Source organism: Neovison vison, chromosome 7 (assembly GCF_020171115.1).
Source record: "Neovison vison isolate M4711 chromosome 7, ASM_NN_V1, whole genome shotgun sequence".
Lineage (NCBI taxonomy): Eukaryota > Metazoa > Chordata > Mammalia > Carnivora > Mustelidae > Neogale > Neogale vison.
Window position 1 is genome coordinate 26,540,283 of NC_058097.1, and position 15,574 is coordinate 26,555,856.

General features: G+C 48.9%; 1 protein-coding gene across 1 annotated transcript; it reads left to right on the forward strand.

The window, feature by feature from the left end:
- Positions 1–58: 58 nt before the first annotated feature.
- Positions 59–15,571, forward strand: CIAPIN1 (cytokine induced apoptosis inhibitor 1). Its single transcript, XM_044256077.1, has 9 exons — positions 59–139; positions 5,049–5,238; positions 5,875–6,027; positions 7,473–7,549; positions 8,207–8,375; positions 9,791–9,864; positions 10,722–10,837; positions 14,316–14,397; positions 14,880–15,571. Exons 2-9 carry the CDS (start codon positions 5,082–5,084, stop codon positions 14,988–14,990), a joined length of 939 nt encoding a protein of 312 aa, XP_044112012.1. The 5' UTR covers positions 59–139; positions 5,049–5,081; the 3' UTR covers positions 14,991–15,571.
- The last annotated feature ends 3 nt before the right edge of the window (positions 15,572–15,574 follow it).

The window sequence follows — 15,574 nt, forward strand, 5'->3', positions numbered from 1 at the left end:
GCGGCGGACAGCCCCAGGAGCTCGGTGAGGGCACTTCCGCCCTGCCCGCGCTCCAGCAGTCTCCTCTTCTCGCGAGAGGTGCGAGGTGCGAAGCCGGTGGCCGCGGAGAAGCCGGGAGCGAACGAGCCCCGGGAGGCAGGTGAGCGTTGTGCATGCGGCCCAGGAGCTCGATCTCCCCAACCGTCCCACCCTTATCCCTAGAACCTCTTGTTTCCTATTCCCAGACCCGTCCCTCGGTGAGCACCGAACCATGACCACTTCCCTGGGGAGCACGACGGGCTTTTTGCTCGGGGAAGCCGGTGTAGGGCACCGGCCGGCCCTGCGTGTCCCGTGCTCCTGGCGCTGTGGCTTCTTCCCCTTCCGGGACTTCCTCGTCTCCCGCGCTGCTGGCATCGATCTGAAACCCCAGAGACAGCTCGCTGATGGGGTAGAGCCTTGATGACCGGGGTCTGAGATCCGCTCCTGCTAATAGCCTGCCGTTGTGACCTTGGGCCTCAGTCCTTCGTCTCAAACATTGGGGGAGCAGAAGTCTCGTCTTTGGGGGTATCTGAACCCCCAGGTTGTAATTTTGAGGCAGTGACTTACCAGACCCTCCGAAGTGTGGAGTTGGTGTTGTTAAATAACAAACTTTTAACCGGGTAACTTATAAAGATCTAGCTGGCTTTATTCAACTATTCATGAATCCGGCAGCATCCCATCTAAGTAGATAGGAGCTCCAAAAAGCTACAGAGAAAGAAGGGTTTTGTGTTTTTGTGGGTTTTTAAAACTTATTTATTTGACAAGAGAGATCACAAGTAAGCGCAGAGGTAGGCAGAGGTGGGGGCGGGGGTGGGAAGGAACAGGCTCCCTGCTGAGCAGAGAGCCCAAAGAGGGGCTGGATCCCAGGACCCTGAGATCATGACCTGAAGCTGGAGTTAGAGGCTTAATTCACTGAGCCACCCAGGCACCCTAAGAAGGCTTTTTTTTTTTTTAAAGGCAGAGAGGGGGTGAGACAGGGAAGTCATAAAGGGGAGAAAAGGGTTATTTCAAGCAAGGTCACCTTCCTTTGGGGGACAGAGGGGGTCTGTTAGCCAGATTACCTTACTAATGCTGACCAGAAAATTTCAGGCTGACCCCTTAAGATTACATTCCTGGAGAAAGTCGAAACTGCAGTTAGGTTAGGTCTTAGGTTCTGTGTGGTGATGATGTGGGCTTAGCACCACTGACTCCATTTTGGGCCCGTTTTCCTCTTTTTAACAGTTTAACTGAAAATATCGCAAACTTGCCAGATCAAAAGAACCATCTAGGATTTGTAGGTGATTTGTAGGATCTGAAGTTTGAGAAAGGCTGGTGGTGTTCATTCTGACATTGAATGCTAATCTCTCAGTGACTCAGGGAGGTCACGGGCTGGGCACTAAACTGAAAGTATAAATGCAGAGTGCCTCACTGTGATTTGTCATCAGGGAAGGCTTCCTATTAATACGGAGAACTAACTGGTTTGGGGATTTGGGATAACTGATGACAGAAGCTAAGCATGTCATTCCGTAAATTTTGTGTTTGCAGTTGGACCCTTGTTTTTGTGTCTGTTTTGCAAACCCTTATCAACTCTAGTCTTTCCAAAACATCTTGCCCTTTCCTACCTCAGTTGCAGGGGAAGCCTTCCTAAACCAAAACTACTCCCCAAATGTGAAAATTCCAGATCCATATCTCTGGATTTCATTAAAACACTACTGATCTGTCCATGAGGTTTTGTTTTGTGAGTTCTGCCCACCCATCTTCAGTTGAGCCTTTCCTGTGGAATTCTAGCTCTGGGGTGTCCTTCCTAAAACCCTCAGTTCTTGACACACACACACCTAATTGCCTGAAGACAGTCTTCCATTTCTTTCTTTTTTTTAAAAACAAGTTTGTTTGTTTTAATATTTATCTGATAAAGACACAGTGAGAGAAAGAACACAAGCAGGGGGAATGGGAGAGGGGGAAACAGGCTCCCCTGAGCAGGGAACCTGATGTGGGGCTCAATCCCAGGACCCTAGGATCATGACCTGAGCTAAAGGCAGACACTTAACAACTGAGCCACCCAGATGCCCTTCCATTTCTTTTCCTTCAAGTTTCTTGTTTCCTTGCTGATGATCACCTTTTTCCCCCTGTGTGTGTGTGTATGTGTGTACTTCAGCCAGTTCATTATACTTAAAGTTTTCCTTTCTGATAGCGCTCAGTAGTCTCAGAATTTTTTTAGGCACCTGACTCAAGAAGATTTGATCCTTGGTTTGAACTGATATGCTAACTTCAGTCTTACTTATTTTTTTTCCTTTTGGCCCTCTTCATCCTTGAGAGGAGCCAAATGCCTCAAGATTCGAGGTTTATTGGGTGCCTTGGAAATAAACAAGTGCATCTACAGAAGGTACTTGCAGATCTCTGCTTTCCCATGGGCATGTGTGTAGGGCAGTGAGCACCAGAGAGGTTGTTAACAAACAAGGCCTGTGACATGACAATGACGTCTTCAACTCCACCTCTTTCTAGATATGAAACTAGGCTATGAGTCACTCTTCTAAGTATGTTGACTCAGACACCAGACCTTTTTTTCCTTCTAGTTTTATTGTCAACACCACCAAACTCTGATGACGTACAGTGTTGTCCTTTGGCTTTTGGATACTCAGAAGAACATTGTCTCCCATTATATTTGGAAAATGCTGACCAAGAGGGATGGCTGTGTCTGTGTTTTGAGGGTTAATGTTTAATAAGTGCATTTTATGAGCTCCCTCTTGCCACGTAAGATTAGTTTGGGGTGAGGGGATATGGAATGCAAGCCACTTTACATTCATCTAATGTACTGGCACAGTCCCATGGGACCAGCGTCTACGATGTCATAAAATACAGCTCTTATACTGTGTAATTCTAACAATGAAAAGGAAGCTTCACATCTCTGCCTACGGAGTCCTCAGCAGGCATGGCTGCGGAGAGAGAATAGGTTTTATAGGGACTCTTTGAAGTAGAGGCAAATAAGCTGGCCACCAAGAACTAAGAGTTGCCTTAGAATATCCATTCCTTGATAAGAAAAGAACAGTGGACCCATGGTTGACAATCCAGTGGTAGCTAGAACCCCAGTTCATCTGTATTCAAAACCCGTGCTCAGTAAAACAGCCTCCACTAAGGTTGATGGAGAGGTCTAGACACCTGGCATTTTGTTTTTCTCTGGCTAACAGCTAACCTTTTGGTCCTTTCTCTCATGATGGTTTTTCTGTGCGTACCTGTGAGTATAGTGCAAGGTTGTAGTTGGTGGTGGTAGGCCAGGAGCCTGTCCCTTTCTATCGTCCTGGGCGAACCTGTGTTAATATCATTCTAGAAACAGGTCCTTTATTTCTTATAACTTAATGCCCAGCAATCCATATTCCTGCTGGCTCATAAATAGGACATTGATCCCAAGTTGCCTACCTGAAAGATTGGTGAGAGTGTCCTTCCTCAAAGGTTTTAGATCTTGATTATGTGCTTTTTAAGGCTTTAAGAACAATTCAGTGACTAAGGAATTCCGCTTATCTGATAACACTTGGCCTTCCTTTCACTGGGGCTTGCAGTCAGGTCAGGATAAAAAAAGAGTAGGCATTCCACATGGAAGCAAATAGATAAAAAGGCATGATTGAGGGGTGCAGGACTCGGGACTCTCTGCTTAGCAGGGAGCCTGCTTCCCCCTCTCTCTCTCTGCCTGCCTCTCTGCGTACTTGTGATTTCTGTCAAATAAATAAAATCTTAAAAAAAAAAAAAAGGCATGATTGAAGCAAAAATGAGGAAGTTTTTCATAGAACAAGGAGGGATTCCCTTTGGAGAGGTGGGAGATCCAGAGGGAGCCAGATCATGGAGGCCTGACTTTGGTTTCTTTGTAGAAAGGAAACTTTCTTTTTTGAATGACAAAATCAAAGTCCTATAGTATTTAAAGATGACTGGCTAACTTGACCATGTTTTATAGACAGAGGAGCCAGTCATTTGAAGAGAGAGGGTAACGGACATGGCTTAAATTCAGTCCTAGAGTGTGGTGGCATCCTTGGGACCGAGTTAGCGACTTCTGCAGAAGCCAGGAGTGTTCAGCCCAACACTGATCCATGCTTGACCTCTCTTCCTGGCTTCTGCCTTTATGCTATTTATTAGAGCTATTTTAAGTCGAGAACTTGATGGCATTAATGTTGAAGAAAGAAAGGAGGAGCTAAGTAGAATGCTGTCGCCTGACCTAATTGCATCCTGAGCGCATTCTATACTTCTTCGAATCAGGTGGAAAAGAAAGTTGACCCATGGTGGTGGCAGCGGGCAGGGGCTCTCCATCAGGTAAAAGCATGGACTTTACAGTCCCATAGATTTGGATTCAAATTCCAGGTCTTACTTTATCCCACATTTACTAGTGTATGACCTGGCAAAGTCAATGGCTTCAGTGTTCTGTCCGCAAAATGGGAATTATACCTAGTTTCAGGTTGTGCTGAGGTTCAGTTGCAATAATGTATCCAAGGTGCTTTGAACAGCCTGGGTAATAGTACATGTGACACATGTGGTAGGTACTATGATCGTTGCAGATTCAATGGGATTGAATTTTCCTATTTTGCTGAAAGTGAAACCATTATTCGATTTGCCAAATTTAAATATGTTGTCTCTTTTTTGAAAAAAAAAAAAAAATTGAGCTCGGGGTGGCATTATGTCTGCCAATTTATTTGCTTTCTTTGCAGAGTCATACTTTTGCCTAATTAATGTCCCATGTGTTTTATATTCTGTTCAAGCTTAGTTGTCCCAAATCAAAGCAGAAATAATCTTTCTGCCTTCAACCTCCTTCCTTGACTGCCAAGTCAGGACTCTCATCAGGGAAGCAGCCTGCATCATTTGGGAACGTTGGGGTTATGAATACTTGAGATAATAATGGGTTCATTATTTTTAGTCTCTCTGGTGTCTACACAAAGAGGTTCTAACGTGGACAGAATGCGCGGTGGGAGGTCGGAATTAGGTGGTGATTCTAATGGTATCTGCTGGTACATCATGGTACATCATGGGTTGAATTGTGCTTTTCACTCTGCTCAGTCCTCACTCTTCTTCAGCCCATAGGTTTTAGGTCCATCAGCACGGCCGGCATGGCAGAGTATGGGATCTCAGCTGGCCAGTCTGTGGCCGTGGTCTGGGATAAGTCGTCCCCCGTGGAGGCCCTGAAGAATCTGGTCGATAAGCTTCAAACGTTAACCGGTGATGAGGGCCAAGTGTCTGTGGAAAACATCAACCAGCTATTGCAATGTAAGTCCCTACCCACGTTGTCTTTACAGGGCCGGGGGTGTTGATAGGGGTGCAAGGAATGTGGTTCCTTGATAATCTGAGTTTTTGTTCTGGGTGGCCCACGATGGCAGTGGGTGGTCACCCTGCTGTCTTTCAGTTGAGATCCAATGGACTTAGGAGTATAGTTGATTTATGTAAGTATGTTGTTTCTTATTAGATATTCCACATTTTTAAAAAGACTTTATTGATTTGAAAGAGAGAAAGAGCACGAGCAGGAGGAGAAGCAGACTCTGCGCCAAGCAGGGAGCCCAATGTAGGGCTTGATCCCAGGACCCAAGCCGAAGGCAGATGCTTAACCGACTGAGCCACCCAGGCACCCAGATATTCCACATTTTTTTAAAAAGCTTACTCTTCAGCCAGCTTCCTTTGTTACTTCTTTTCCTGAACATGTAAAAGAATATGAAATTACTAAGACCAAGGGAGAGCAGCAGCTTCATTGCCCCTTTTGCCAGTAATGGGGGTCTGATGGCATTTCCTGGACAGCTAGCTGTTCAGTCTTCAGGGCCAGGCCCAGAACCTCTCCAGGGTCTCAGGAAGGCTGGGCAGATTGCCTCGGGGGCCCTGGTGATTGCTGATTAGAATCTTCCTTCTTTTCAGCTGCCCACAAAGAATCTAGCTTTGACATTATTTTGTCGGGTGTAATTCCTGGAAGTACCACTCTGCACAGTGCTGAGATTTTGGCTGAGATGGCCCGGATCCTGCGGCCTGGCGGATGTCTTTTTCTGAGCGAGCCAGTAGAAACAGCTGTAGGTAAGGAAATCTTCATTTGGAAGACAAGAATTTAATAGCCTTGACTCTTCAGGTATGTTTACTGCATGTCTGTGAGCGGGAGCTGTCATCCGGAGAGCCTCCTCCTCAGTGGTGAGTGATGGTAAAAATCGGAAGCAGCTCATCGAGGGGACTGTGATCTCTGACCAACCCAGGTTGGATCGTGCCTAATGGAAACTGATCACAGCCAATCCTAAAAGGATGCATGCTACGTGATTCTGTTCCTATAGCACTCTCGGAATAACAAAGTTCTAGGGATGGGGGCCAGACTGATGATTGCCAGGCACTGGGAGTTGGGGGAGGGGATGCGTGAGGCTGGAAAGGGTCACAGGAAGGCTCTTTGTGACTGTGGGAGCATGCACACTCAGCCACGCCTGCACACACACGCCGCGTGCACATGTGTCTATGAAACCACTGAGATCTGGGGAGCTCTACGGACCCTTAGTGACCATCCCCCAGTCTTCCTAGCATGCCGCACTTGTGGAAGGTGTTCCCATAGGGGGAAGGAGGCAAAGGAGGCAAAGAGTCCTTTTTTTTTTTGTAACTTCCTACGCATTTATATTGATTTCAAAATAAAAAAAATAATAATGACTGGAAGTCTGGGAGTGATGAGTCTTATTATTGACTCACGTGAAACTAAGGGTGGGATTCAGGAAACAAAACCTCTCTTTCTTGCTCCGTGGTAAAGCTGCCAGAGAGGGCTGCCAGAGAGCCATGCGGTTCTGAACTTGTAAACTTTTCCATCTGTATGTGATGACTTGATTTGTAAATACAGTCAGAGAATGAAAGGATTTTGCAATGTGTAAAGGTGGTTGTGTGGAGATACCCACTTGTGACACGGACCCTGGACACCAGCATCCTGTGTCGGTGGCATGGGCCGTGGGCGGCCGCACACAGTGTCTCTTTGTCAGAACCAAACAGAGAGAACACTCGTGTGCTTTCCAGTTAGTTCCTCAGCCTCCTTCTCACTCAGTGTCCAGCCACCCTGGAAGGTCTTCCAAGAAGCCGAGGGGGATACAGCACAATAACAGTGGAATTATTATTATTATTTTTAAAGATTTTATTTATTTATTTGACAGACAGAGATCACAAGTAGGCAGAGAGGCAGGCAGAGAGAGAGGAGGAAGCAGGCTCCCCTGCCGAGCAGAGAGCCCGATGTGGGGCTCGATCCCAGGACCCTGGGATTATGACCTGAGTTGAAGGCAGAGGCTTTAACCCACTGAGCCACCCAGGCGCCCCCAGTGGAATTATTGTATGACCCTTAAGGGCATAGGTAGGAGCACTTTGAACAACCAAAGGGACTTGTCCATTTAAAATACCATCCCTGTCACTGTTTATGGTCTCTCTGACCCAGATAGGTTGGAGCCTTTATGATTTTTCCTGTCTTTGACCCATAAAGTCACTAACTGGCGTTTTCCTCTTGGCAGTTAACAACAGCAAAGTGAGGACGCCCTCGAAGCTATGTTCGGCCCTGACTCTTTCCGGTCTTGTGGAAGTGAAAGAGGTATGTTGGTAAATGAGGTCATACAATCCATCATTCAGTCACTAGCTTTTTCTCCCACCTTTAAATATCTTCCACATTTATCCACCTCAGCATGTTGGCCCTCACTCTTCTTAACCATCTAACAATATCAAGAGCTGTGGAGGGGCTGGGACTCACGTAACCATTCGGTAGCTGTTGGACACAGAGGTGGCACTCCTCCATTTTTTTCTCCCTTAGCGTCTGCTCCCTTTTCCCAAGAAGACATTTCCATCCCTCTGTGGTTTCTTTTCTTTCGTTTCTGCTGTGTTCCTGGTGGGTCTGCTTCCCTGCCGGAGGCTGTGGTCCTCACCAGCACGTCCCGACTCACCTGTGTATTCATAACCACTACAGCCCGCGGAATGACCGGCATGGTGCCGTGTTCCTCACAGACAGCGATTTGGTAAACACTTTAAAACTTTCCAGAGGGTTGGCTCAAACTAAGCACATAGACAAAATGACACTCCACGGTACAGAGCCCTGAGAAACCGAACATGAGGCATGAGGCGACATCTGTCATCTCCCGCTGCCATACGCTTACCAACACCGAAACGAGTATTTGATGCCCGTGTGGGTGGACACAGTCCCTCATCATTTTGTGGAGAGAGTGTGGCCTCATCCTTTCGATGTCTTGAATTCCAGCTGCAGCGGGAGTCCCTGAGCTCTGAAGAGATACAGTCTGTCCGAGAACACCTGGATTACCAAAGCGACAGCCTGCTCTCTGTGCGCATGACAGGCAAAAAACCCAACTTCGAAGTGGGTTCTTCTAGTCAACTGAAGCTTTCTCTTGCCAAGAAGACTTCTCCTCCAGGTAAGACTGGCCCAGGGGCGTTGTTGTGTCCGGGTGGGCCTAGAAGGTCATCTTCTACGTTGAACCTGAGATCTAGATAGAGGCGGTGATGTCCCCAGAGTATCAATCTTTCCTTCATTTCTGTCATTTCCAAAGGGAAGAATATTTAATGTTCTGTTGTCCCGGGCATATTCAGATCCAGATGTGAAATAATGCATATTTGTTACCTCGCTCAGCCCTTCTGTGCCAGAAGACACTGAGGCCCCCAGATTCTAGAGGCCTGAGCCACATGGTTTAGCTGACAACATCTTGCCACACCCCAGAATGATGACAGTCGTCCTCAGGAGACCTCACAGTGGCGGTCGTGGTTGATAAGAGTGACTTGCTCCTCTTCCTTTATGTCCTTTCTGTGCTAGTCAAGTCAGCTTTTCTTACTGTGAGGAGCTAAAGCCGCTTGTAAAAATATTTCTTCTCAGAAAGTTGCACCCGCCCTTTGCCACCCCTGCCCCTCATCACCTCATCCCTGTTTCACGATGCCTGAATTGAGAGAAATTGTCCCAGCTTTGAGGTACATGAAAATTTGCAGGTACAGTCACACTATTCTGCCTTGACTGGCCAGCTGCAGTCTTTAAGAAATACTCTGGAATCCCAGCCTTTGGATTCATGGTTCCGGAATGGGCAGGAAGGCCTCAGAGGAGCAGTTTGCCCTGGAGACAGTCTGAGCCTCCACCTTCAACAGTGGTCTTCACGGCTGTGCTCACCCCCACGGCCGGCCGAGGGCCTGCCTACACTGACTCCGGGCTCAGCTCCCAGGGCCTTCTCTGCACAGACAGGGTCGGCAGGGCTGAGGCTTGTGTCTGCCTCTGGTTTGCGTCACACCGCCGCCCCCGGCTCTGGAGCTGGCTTTCTCATATGTGACAGGTTCCTGGGAGGCAAAAGCTTTGGCACTCTTCCCTGCTTAATCTTCAATCTCTTGCAGTAGGTCTAAGGAGGACGACCAGCCCCAGGTTCTAGGGATAGAAACCAGGATGAGGACAGAGCAATGTGGAGTCAAGTCAGGCACATCGGACAGACTCCTCTGTGTGGCTCTGTGGAAGCGGCCCAAATGTCAAAGCCGGTTTCCTCATCTATAAAATCGGGACAGCACATACCCACCTTCAAAGGGTCTTAGCAGGACTGACTCACACAGCGCATATGAGATCTTTACCTTAGTGTCTCCGCGGAGCAGGTGCTTAGCAGACCCTGGCATCGGTCACCACACAGCGACTGGCTGCAGGCCATGGCTTCTCCGAGCGGCACAACTGGGCCTCAGACCCAAGCCCCCTGACTCCCAGTCCCATGCGCTCTCCAGAGTCACAGGAGAGAGCACGCACATGGGCCTGTGTTTGGTTTCTGCTGTTTTGATGGACTCTTTTTCTTTTCTTGGTCGGACTCAGCGAAGCCTCCCATGGACCCTGCCGCGGCCAAGCTCTGGACCCTGTCAGCCAATGACATGGAGGACGAGAGTGTGGTGAGTCAGCCTGCGGTCCATGGACTGCTTTCCGTGTGGCCTCGCTCTGGGGCAGCCTCTCTGGACACAGAGGGGTAAAGCCCAGCCTGCGGCTCGGCCTGTGGCTGGCAGTTTTGATTGAGAAGGAAACTCTACATTGGTGGCATTTTAAGAGCCTTTTTTGGCATCTCTTTTCCCCACAGATTTTCTTGTTCTCACTTCATGTGATATGTTAAAGATTCTGGTGGGTGTGTGTGAAGCTAAAAAGAGTCTGTCAGCTAAAGTATGTCATTGGCTCCTTGGTCTGGGCAAGTCACTGCACACTCATTGTCTTAAGAGCCATGCTTGTCCGTCTTTGATCAATACTGTCTGTTAAAAAGTTCTTCATTTCTGCAACTATTGAAGTTACAGTGATAGCAAAACGGGTTATAGTTCATGTCTTTGAGGAATTTACAGATGAACTGTCCACACGTTTATCAAAGAATTATACAAATGTATATGTCATTATTTGCCTTCTTCTCTGGAATTCTATAGAAAATATTTTATTACTTTTTTCATGTGACAGTACTTCATATATGCAAATAAATATAACACCTTTTTGTTCTTCCTGCTCCCTCCCCATACACACACACACACACACACTCTCTCTCTCTCCCCACATCATAAATTACTTCCCAGTCCCCCACAACCTAGTGCATCTTCTGGGGACACAGTCAAGTTCCCCGTGGTGGTCGGCTTGAACGTGGTGATCAGCCCAGAGTAGGTCAGTGGATGCCCTCTTTATATGGGCCGGAGAAACCTGCTACCACGGCCCTTTATCCATCCTTCTGGCAGCAGAGACCGTGACCGTGTCCCTCACTTCTTCAAACACTCTCTAGGATCTCATTGACTCCGATGAGCTGCTGGATCCAGAAGATTTTAAGAAGCCCGATCCAGCTTCCCTGCAGGCTCCTTCGTGTGGAGAAGGGAAGAAGAGGAGAGCCTGTAAGAACTGGTAAGTGTTCGCAGAAGCAGCGTCTGCCGGGCTGCCTCTGGTGCCTTCTGAGTCTCAAGGAATCATAATCCTTGACTATTATTGCAATATTTATTTTATCATGAAATGCGTACTGATGACCCAGGTTAAGAATCAGAAACATGACTGGTATTGGGGCTCCTGGGTGGCTCAGCAGGTTAAAGCCTCTGCCTTTGGCTCAGGTCTTGATCCCAGGGTCCAGGGATTGAGTCCTGTATTGGGCTCTCTGCTCTGCGGGGAGCCTGCTTCCTCCTCTCTCTGTGCCTGCTTCTCTGCCTACTTGTGATCTCCGTGTGTCAGAGAAAGAAAGAAAGAAGCATGACTGGTATCTTAGAAGTCCCCTGTCCATGCTTCCTCAGCGGTGTCTTGCTCCCTCCCCCTACAAATGTTACCATCCTCGCAAGTTCGTGTTCATCGTTCTTGGCTTATTGGATAGTTTCCCACCTAGTGTGAAGCTCCAAAAGATATATTCTTGAGTGGTGAAGAACAGGGTAGGAGGCCCAAACCTGGTGAGGCAAGGAAGAGCCGGTATTCTCCGTCTGTGAAGGCACCCAGTGATGATCGGTGCTGAGCTCTTCAAGGATCTCCCAGAGGCCCTTCTGGGAAAGTCAGGAGGGAGCGTCGTGGGAGGGCTCTGGGATACCAAGGGCATGCGCAGAGGGAACACCCAGCAGGGCTGCAGTGTGACGTGGTGACCTGGTGGCCAGCGGAAGTGTGGTCAGAGGACGTGGACTGCTCGGGCTGTCCCGAGAAGCCCGAGTCTCCTCCTTGGAGCAGAGCAGAACACCATGTCCTCAGCAGATCAGCAGGGCGGGCAGGGACGGGAAAGCTGAGGGTTAGCAGCACGGGGTCCAGATAAGCCAGGGACAGGGTCTGGGCTGGTTCTCCTGTGCTTGGGGACAAAGAATGATGTGGTGGCGGCTTGGTGTGTGACCTTGGCAGCCGTCAGCCCGGCCATCTACTGGGCCCCTGCTCCAGCACTCTCCTATGCCTCCGTCCACGGCAGAGCTGACATCTGGGGGTCTGTCCCACTGTGCCCCTCAGGGCTCTCCCCTTTCTTTCCTATGTTAGCTTTTCTGGCTTTTGTAGCACCTGCTGCTTTCTTGGTTTTCTTTCTCACTTTGGTGGAGTCCATTCTCCAGGAGTGCTTTAGAAAGGCTACTTGAGAGGCAAGTTTTGTTTTTTTAGGTTTTCAGACTATGTGTGGCTATTATCTTTTTTCTGTTCTCATAAAGGATTGGACATTTGGATATAGACGTTTGAATATAGAAATTAGGTTGGAAATAATTTCCTTACATGATTTTGAAGACATTTCCTGTCTTTTTTTCCAGTGATTGTGACAAAGGTATCTGAGACCATTCTGTTTCTTGATTCTTTCTGTAAGACCTCTTGTTCTATTTCAGAAGTTTATAGAATCTTCTTTATCCCTGGTATCATTTTGTAGTATGTCTCAAATAAGGGTCTGCTCATATCTTTTGCACTAGCCATTCCGTGCGGCTTTTCAGTCTAGAAGTCATGTTCATAGGCCTGGGAAACATTCTTTAATTTATATGTGAGGTTTGTCTTCTCGATTTCCTTTCTCTGTCTGTGGCCTGTGCCTCAGACACTGGGCCCCTGTAATTGGCCCTGTCATTTTATTTTCTTCCACATTTTCTTTATGCTCTACTTTTGGGGAAATTTCTGTGGGTTTATCCTCCAAAATTTCTGTTGAGTTATTTTATTTCTACTGTTTTTTATTTCCATGATTCCTATTTTTTTTTTTAAGATTTTATTTATTTATTTGACTGAGATCACAAGTAGACAGAGAGGCAGGCAGAGAGAGAGGGAGGGAAGCAGGCTCCCCGTTGAGCAGAAAACCCAATGTGGGGCTGGAACCCAGGACCCTGAGATCATGACCTGAGCCGAAGGCAGAGGCTTAATCCACTGAGCCACCCAGGCGCCCCTCCATGATTCTTTGTTTTGTTTTGTTTTTAGCATAGCATCCTTTTTTTTTTTTTTTTTAAAGATTTTATTTATTTATTTGACAGACAGAGCTCACAAGTAGGCAGGGAGAAGAAGGGAAGCAGGCTCTCAGCTTGGTAGAGAGCCCATGAGGGGCTCGATCCCAGGACCCTGGGATCATGACCTGAGCCAAAGGCAGAGGCTTTAACCCACTGAGCCACCCAGGTACCCCATAGCATCCTTTTTTAATTTTGCAGGTGTGATCTCTTCCCTTGAGGTTTGTGATAGTTCTTTGGAGGTTTTCTCCCCTCCCTGCATTTTCTCTGTTTCTTTCAACTTGCTCTTTTCTTTTTAAGATTTTATTGATTTGAGAGAGAGGGAGGAGAGCAAGCAAGCAAGAGAGTGCAAGAGCTTGGGGGAGGAGGGAGAGGGGCAGAGGGAGAAGCAGACTCCCCCGCTGAGCAGGGAGCCTGATATGGGACTCGATCCCAGGACCCCGGGGTTATGACCTGAGCCAGAGGCAGACACTTAACTGACTAAGCCACCCTGGCGCCCCTAACTTGCTTTTTCTCTTTTAGGAGGCCTTCCACCTCCCAGGAAGCTCCGTTGTCTCCATGATTAAGAGGGGAGGACAGAAAGCTGGGAGCCCTGAGCTTAGCGCTGGGATTTGCTGACTGTGCTTGAGTGAAGGGAGCCTGAATGGGCCTGTGGGGAGCACCACAAAGTCAGCATCTTTGGGTCTTTGCCTTTGGCGTGGTTAGATGTTTCAGAGAAGGGTCTTTCTGGTGCCCCCTGTTCCTTTGGAGGTTTCGGGGTGTGATGTGGGTTGAGAGTCGGCCACCTGCTTGACCGGGGCTACCTCCCCGCCTGCTCCGAGTTCAGCTCCCCTCAGTTAGAGCCACAGTCCCCAGTGCCGCATTGCTGTTGTCTCTTTTCCCGTGGTCCCTGTCTTTGCGGGTTAGGTCTTTACTGAAGTTTTGGTGGGACCTCGAGGGCAAGGAGAGTAGACGCGTGCTTTCAGTCTGTCCTCTTAACCTGGAAACCTCAGTGCTTGGTGTTTTTGCATTCATTCTATGGATAGAAAGAGCAGTGAACAGTTTACTGGTGGTGTGTGGGTTTGCTGAGTCATCGGCGTTTTTTTTAAGTGTGAAAGTTGCCAGCATCCACGAATCAAGCGATTTCAAGTAAAAATCCAAATTGTTTTCTGTCCTTTGCTTTGGAAAACGTGGTAACACGGGGTCTGCTTCCCCCTCCACAGCATTAATGAGCTGAAGCTGGGTAGCGGCCAGCCTGTGTAGACAGGGCACCTCCCCTCCGGGTCTCCCATGGCCCACCATTCTGCCTCCCTGAATAGCCTGAGGCACTTCCCTTGTCCGCCTGGCCCTGTGGGTGTTTGTGAGCTCAGACGCCCTGGTATAGTAAAAAGAGAGACATTTCTGAGCGAGTTTGGGCTCTGTCAAGGACTTGGAGCCCGAGGGGTGTGGCCCGTCTCGCTCACAAGCTCCTGATTTTCCCCCAGCACCTGTGGCCTTGCGGAAGAACTGGAGAAAGAGAAGTCAAGGGAACAGGCGAGCTCCCAGCCCAAGTCGGCCTGTGGAAATGTAAGTATCCGGATCCTTACTCAGGACTCACGAGACCCCACTGGTGTTCATCCGAAGCAAGCACAAGCCTAGCTCCCGTTCCCAGTTACTGCCCACATGTTTTAATAAGGGGCAGATTTCTGAGACCATGTATGCAGGAGAGTGCATAAGCCCCGCTGAGGGGGTTAGCATGCTCGTGCCCGTAGGGGAGGCTCCTGTTCTTCTCAGCTCATAGTGGCCTGAATTCAGCCATTTAGCTGAGCTCAGCTGTGATGGAAACACGGCCTCCCAAGAAACTTCTCTAGACCGCTGTTTTTCGTAAAACCAGAGCTCTGCAAACCTCTTTGCATTTGGGTTTCAGATGGACCCCCATCTGCGCTCAGCCATTTCCACCAGGTGACCGTAGGCATGTTACGAACTTAGGGGTCCCTTTCCTGCCCTTGTATCTGGGACGCGCGGACACGGAGCTCCCCCGTGTGTGTGATCATCTCTTCTCTCAACAGTGCTACCTGGGCGACGCTTTCCGCTGCGCCAGCTGCCCCTACCTCGGGATGCCGGCCTTCAAACCCGGCGAGCAGGTGCTCCTGAGCAACAGCAACCTGAGTGATGCCTAGGAGGGAGCCGGCGTCCTCCGGCCAACCCCCGTCCCTCCAGTGGCGCCGGCGTGCTTCCTCCCACCCCCTCTGCACTCGCTCGCTCTCTGCTTAGAATCCATTTGCAGGGGGCGTGCTTGGTCAACAGAGCAGAGAGGGCCCTGGGGTGCGGCGGTGTGCGGTGCTGCTGTCTGGCAGAAGACCTAAGTATAATGGGGCCTGCTTACTCCGAGCGGGGGACTGTTTCTCCACCTCATGTTAGGGCACGCTCTCCTGACATCACTATGCTGACCTGTCGCTCGGAGCCCAGACACCCTGGAGTGGTCACGCTCTGGGACAAAGAGGGCCCCCGCCCCACTTCAAAGCTCAACCACAGTGCCACGAGCTGTCTTCCAGAGGTAGCGATCTCCTCAACATGCAGCTGGTGGTGACGTGAGTCATGTGTCTCATGGCCTCAGGGCACCAAAGGACTCACCCATTGGTTGCTGTGATCATACTCCGTGTCCCTCTGTCCCTTCCTTCCCCACCTCACCCCTGTTTTACTGTGTTATATCCGTCTTGTGGTTTCTGTTCATCTACAGTTATTAAAGTTGTGTACTTCACAT

What these genes read in the sequence shown, in the direction of transcription:
- CIAPIN1 (XM_044256077.1), top strand. Translation starts at nt 5,082, where the DNA reads ATGGCAGAGTATGGGATCTCAGCTGGCCAGTCTGTGGCCGTGGTCTGG. An exon ending in GCCAGTAGAAACAGCTGTAG is followed by an intron (nt 6,028 to 7,472) that starts GTAAGGAAATCT and finishes TCCTCTTGGCAG; the next exon opens with TTAACAACAGCAAAGTGAGG. An exon ending in ACATGGAGGACGAGAGTGTG is followed by an intron (nt 9,865 to 10,721) that starts GTGAGTCAGCCT and finishes AACACTCTCTAG; the next exon opens with GATCTCATTGACTCCGATGA.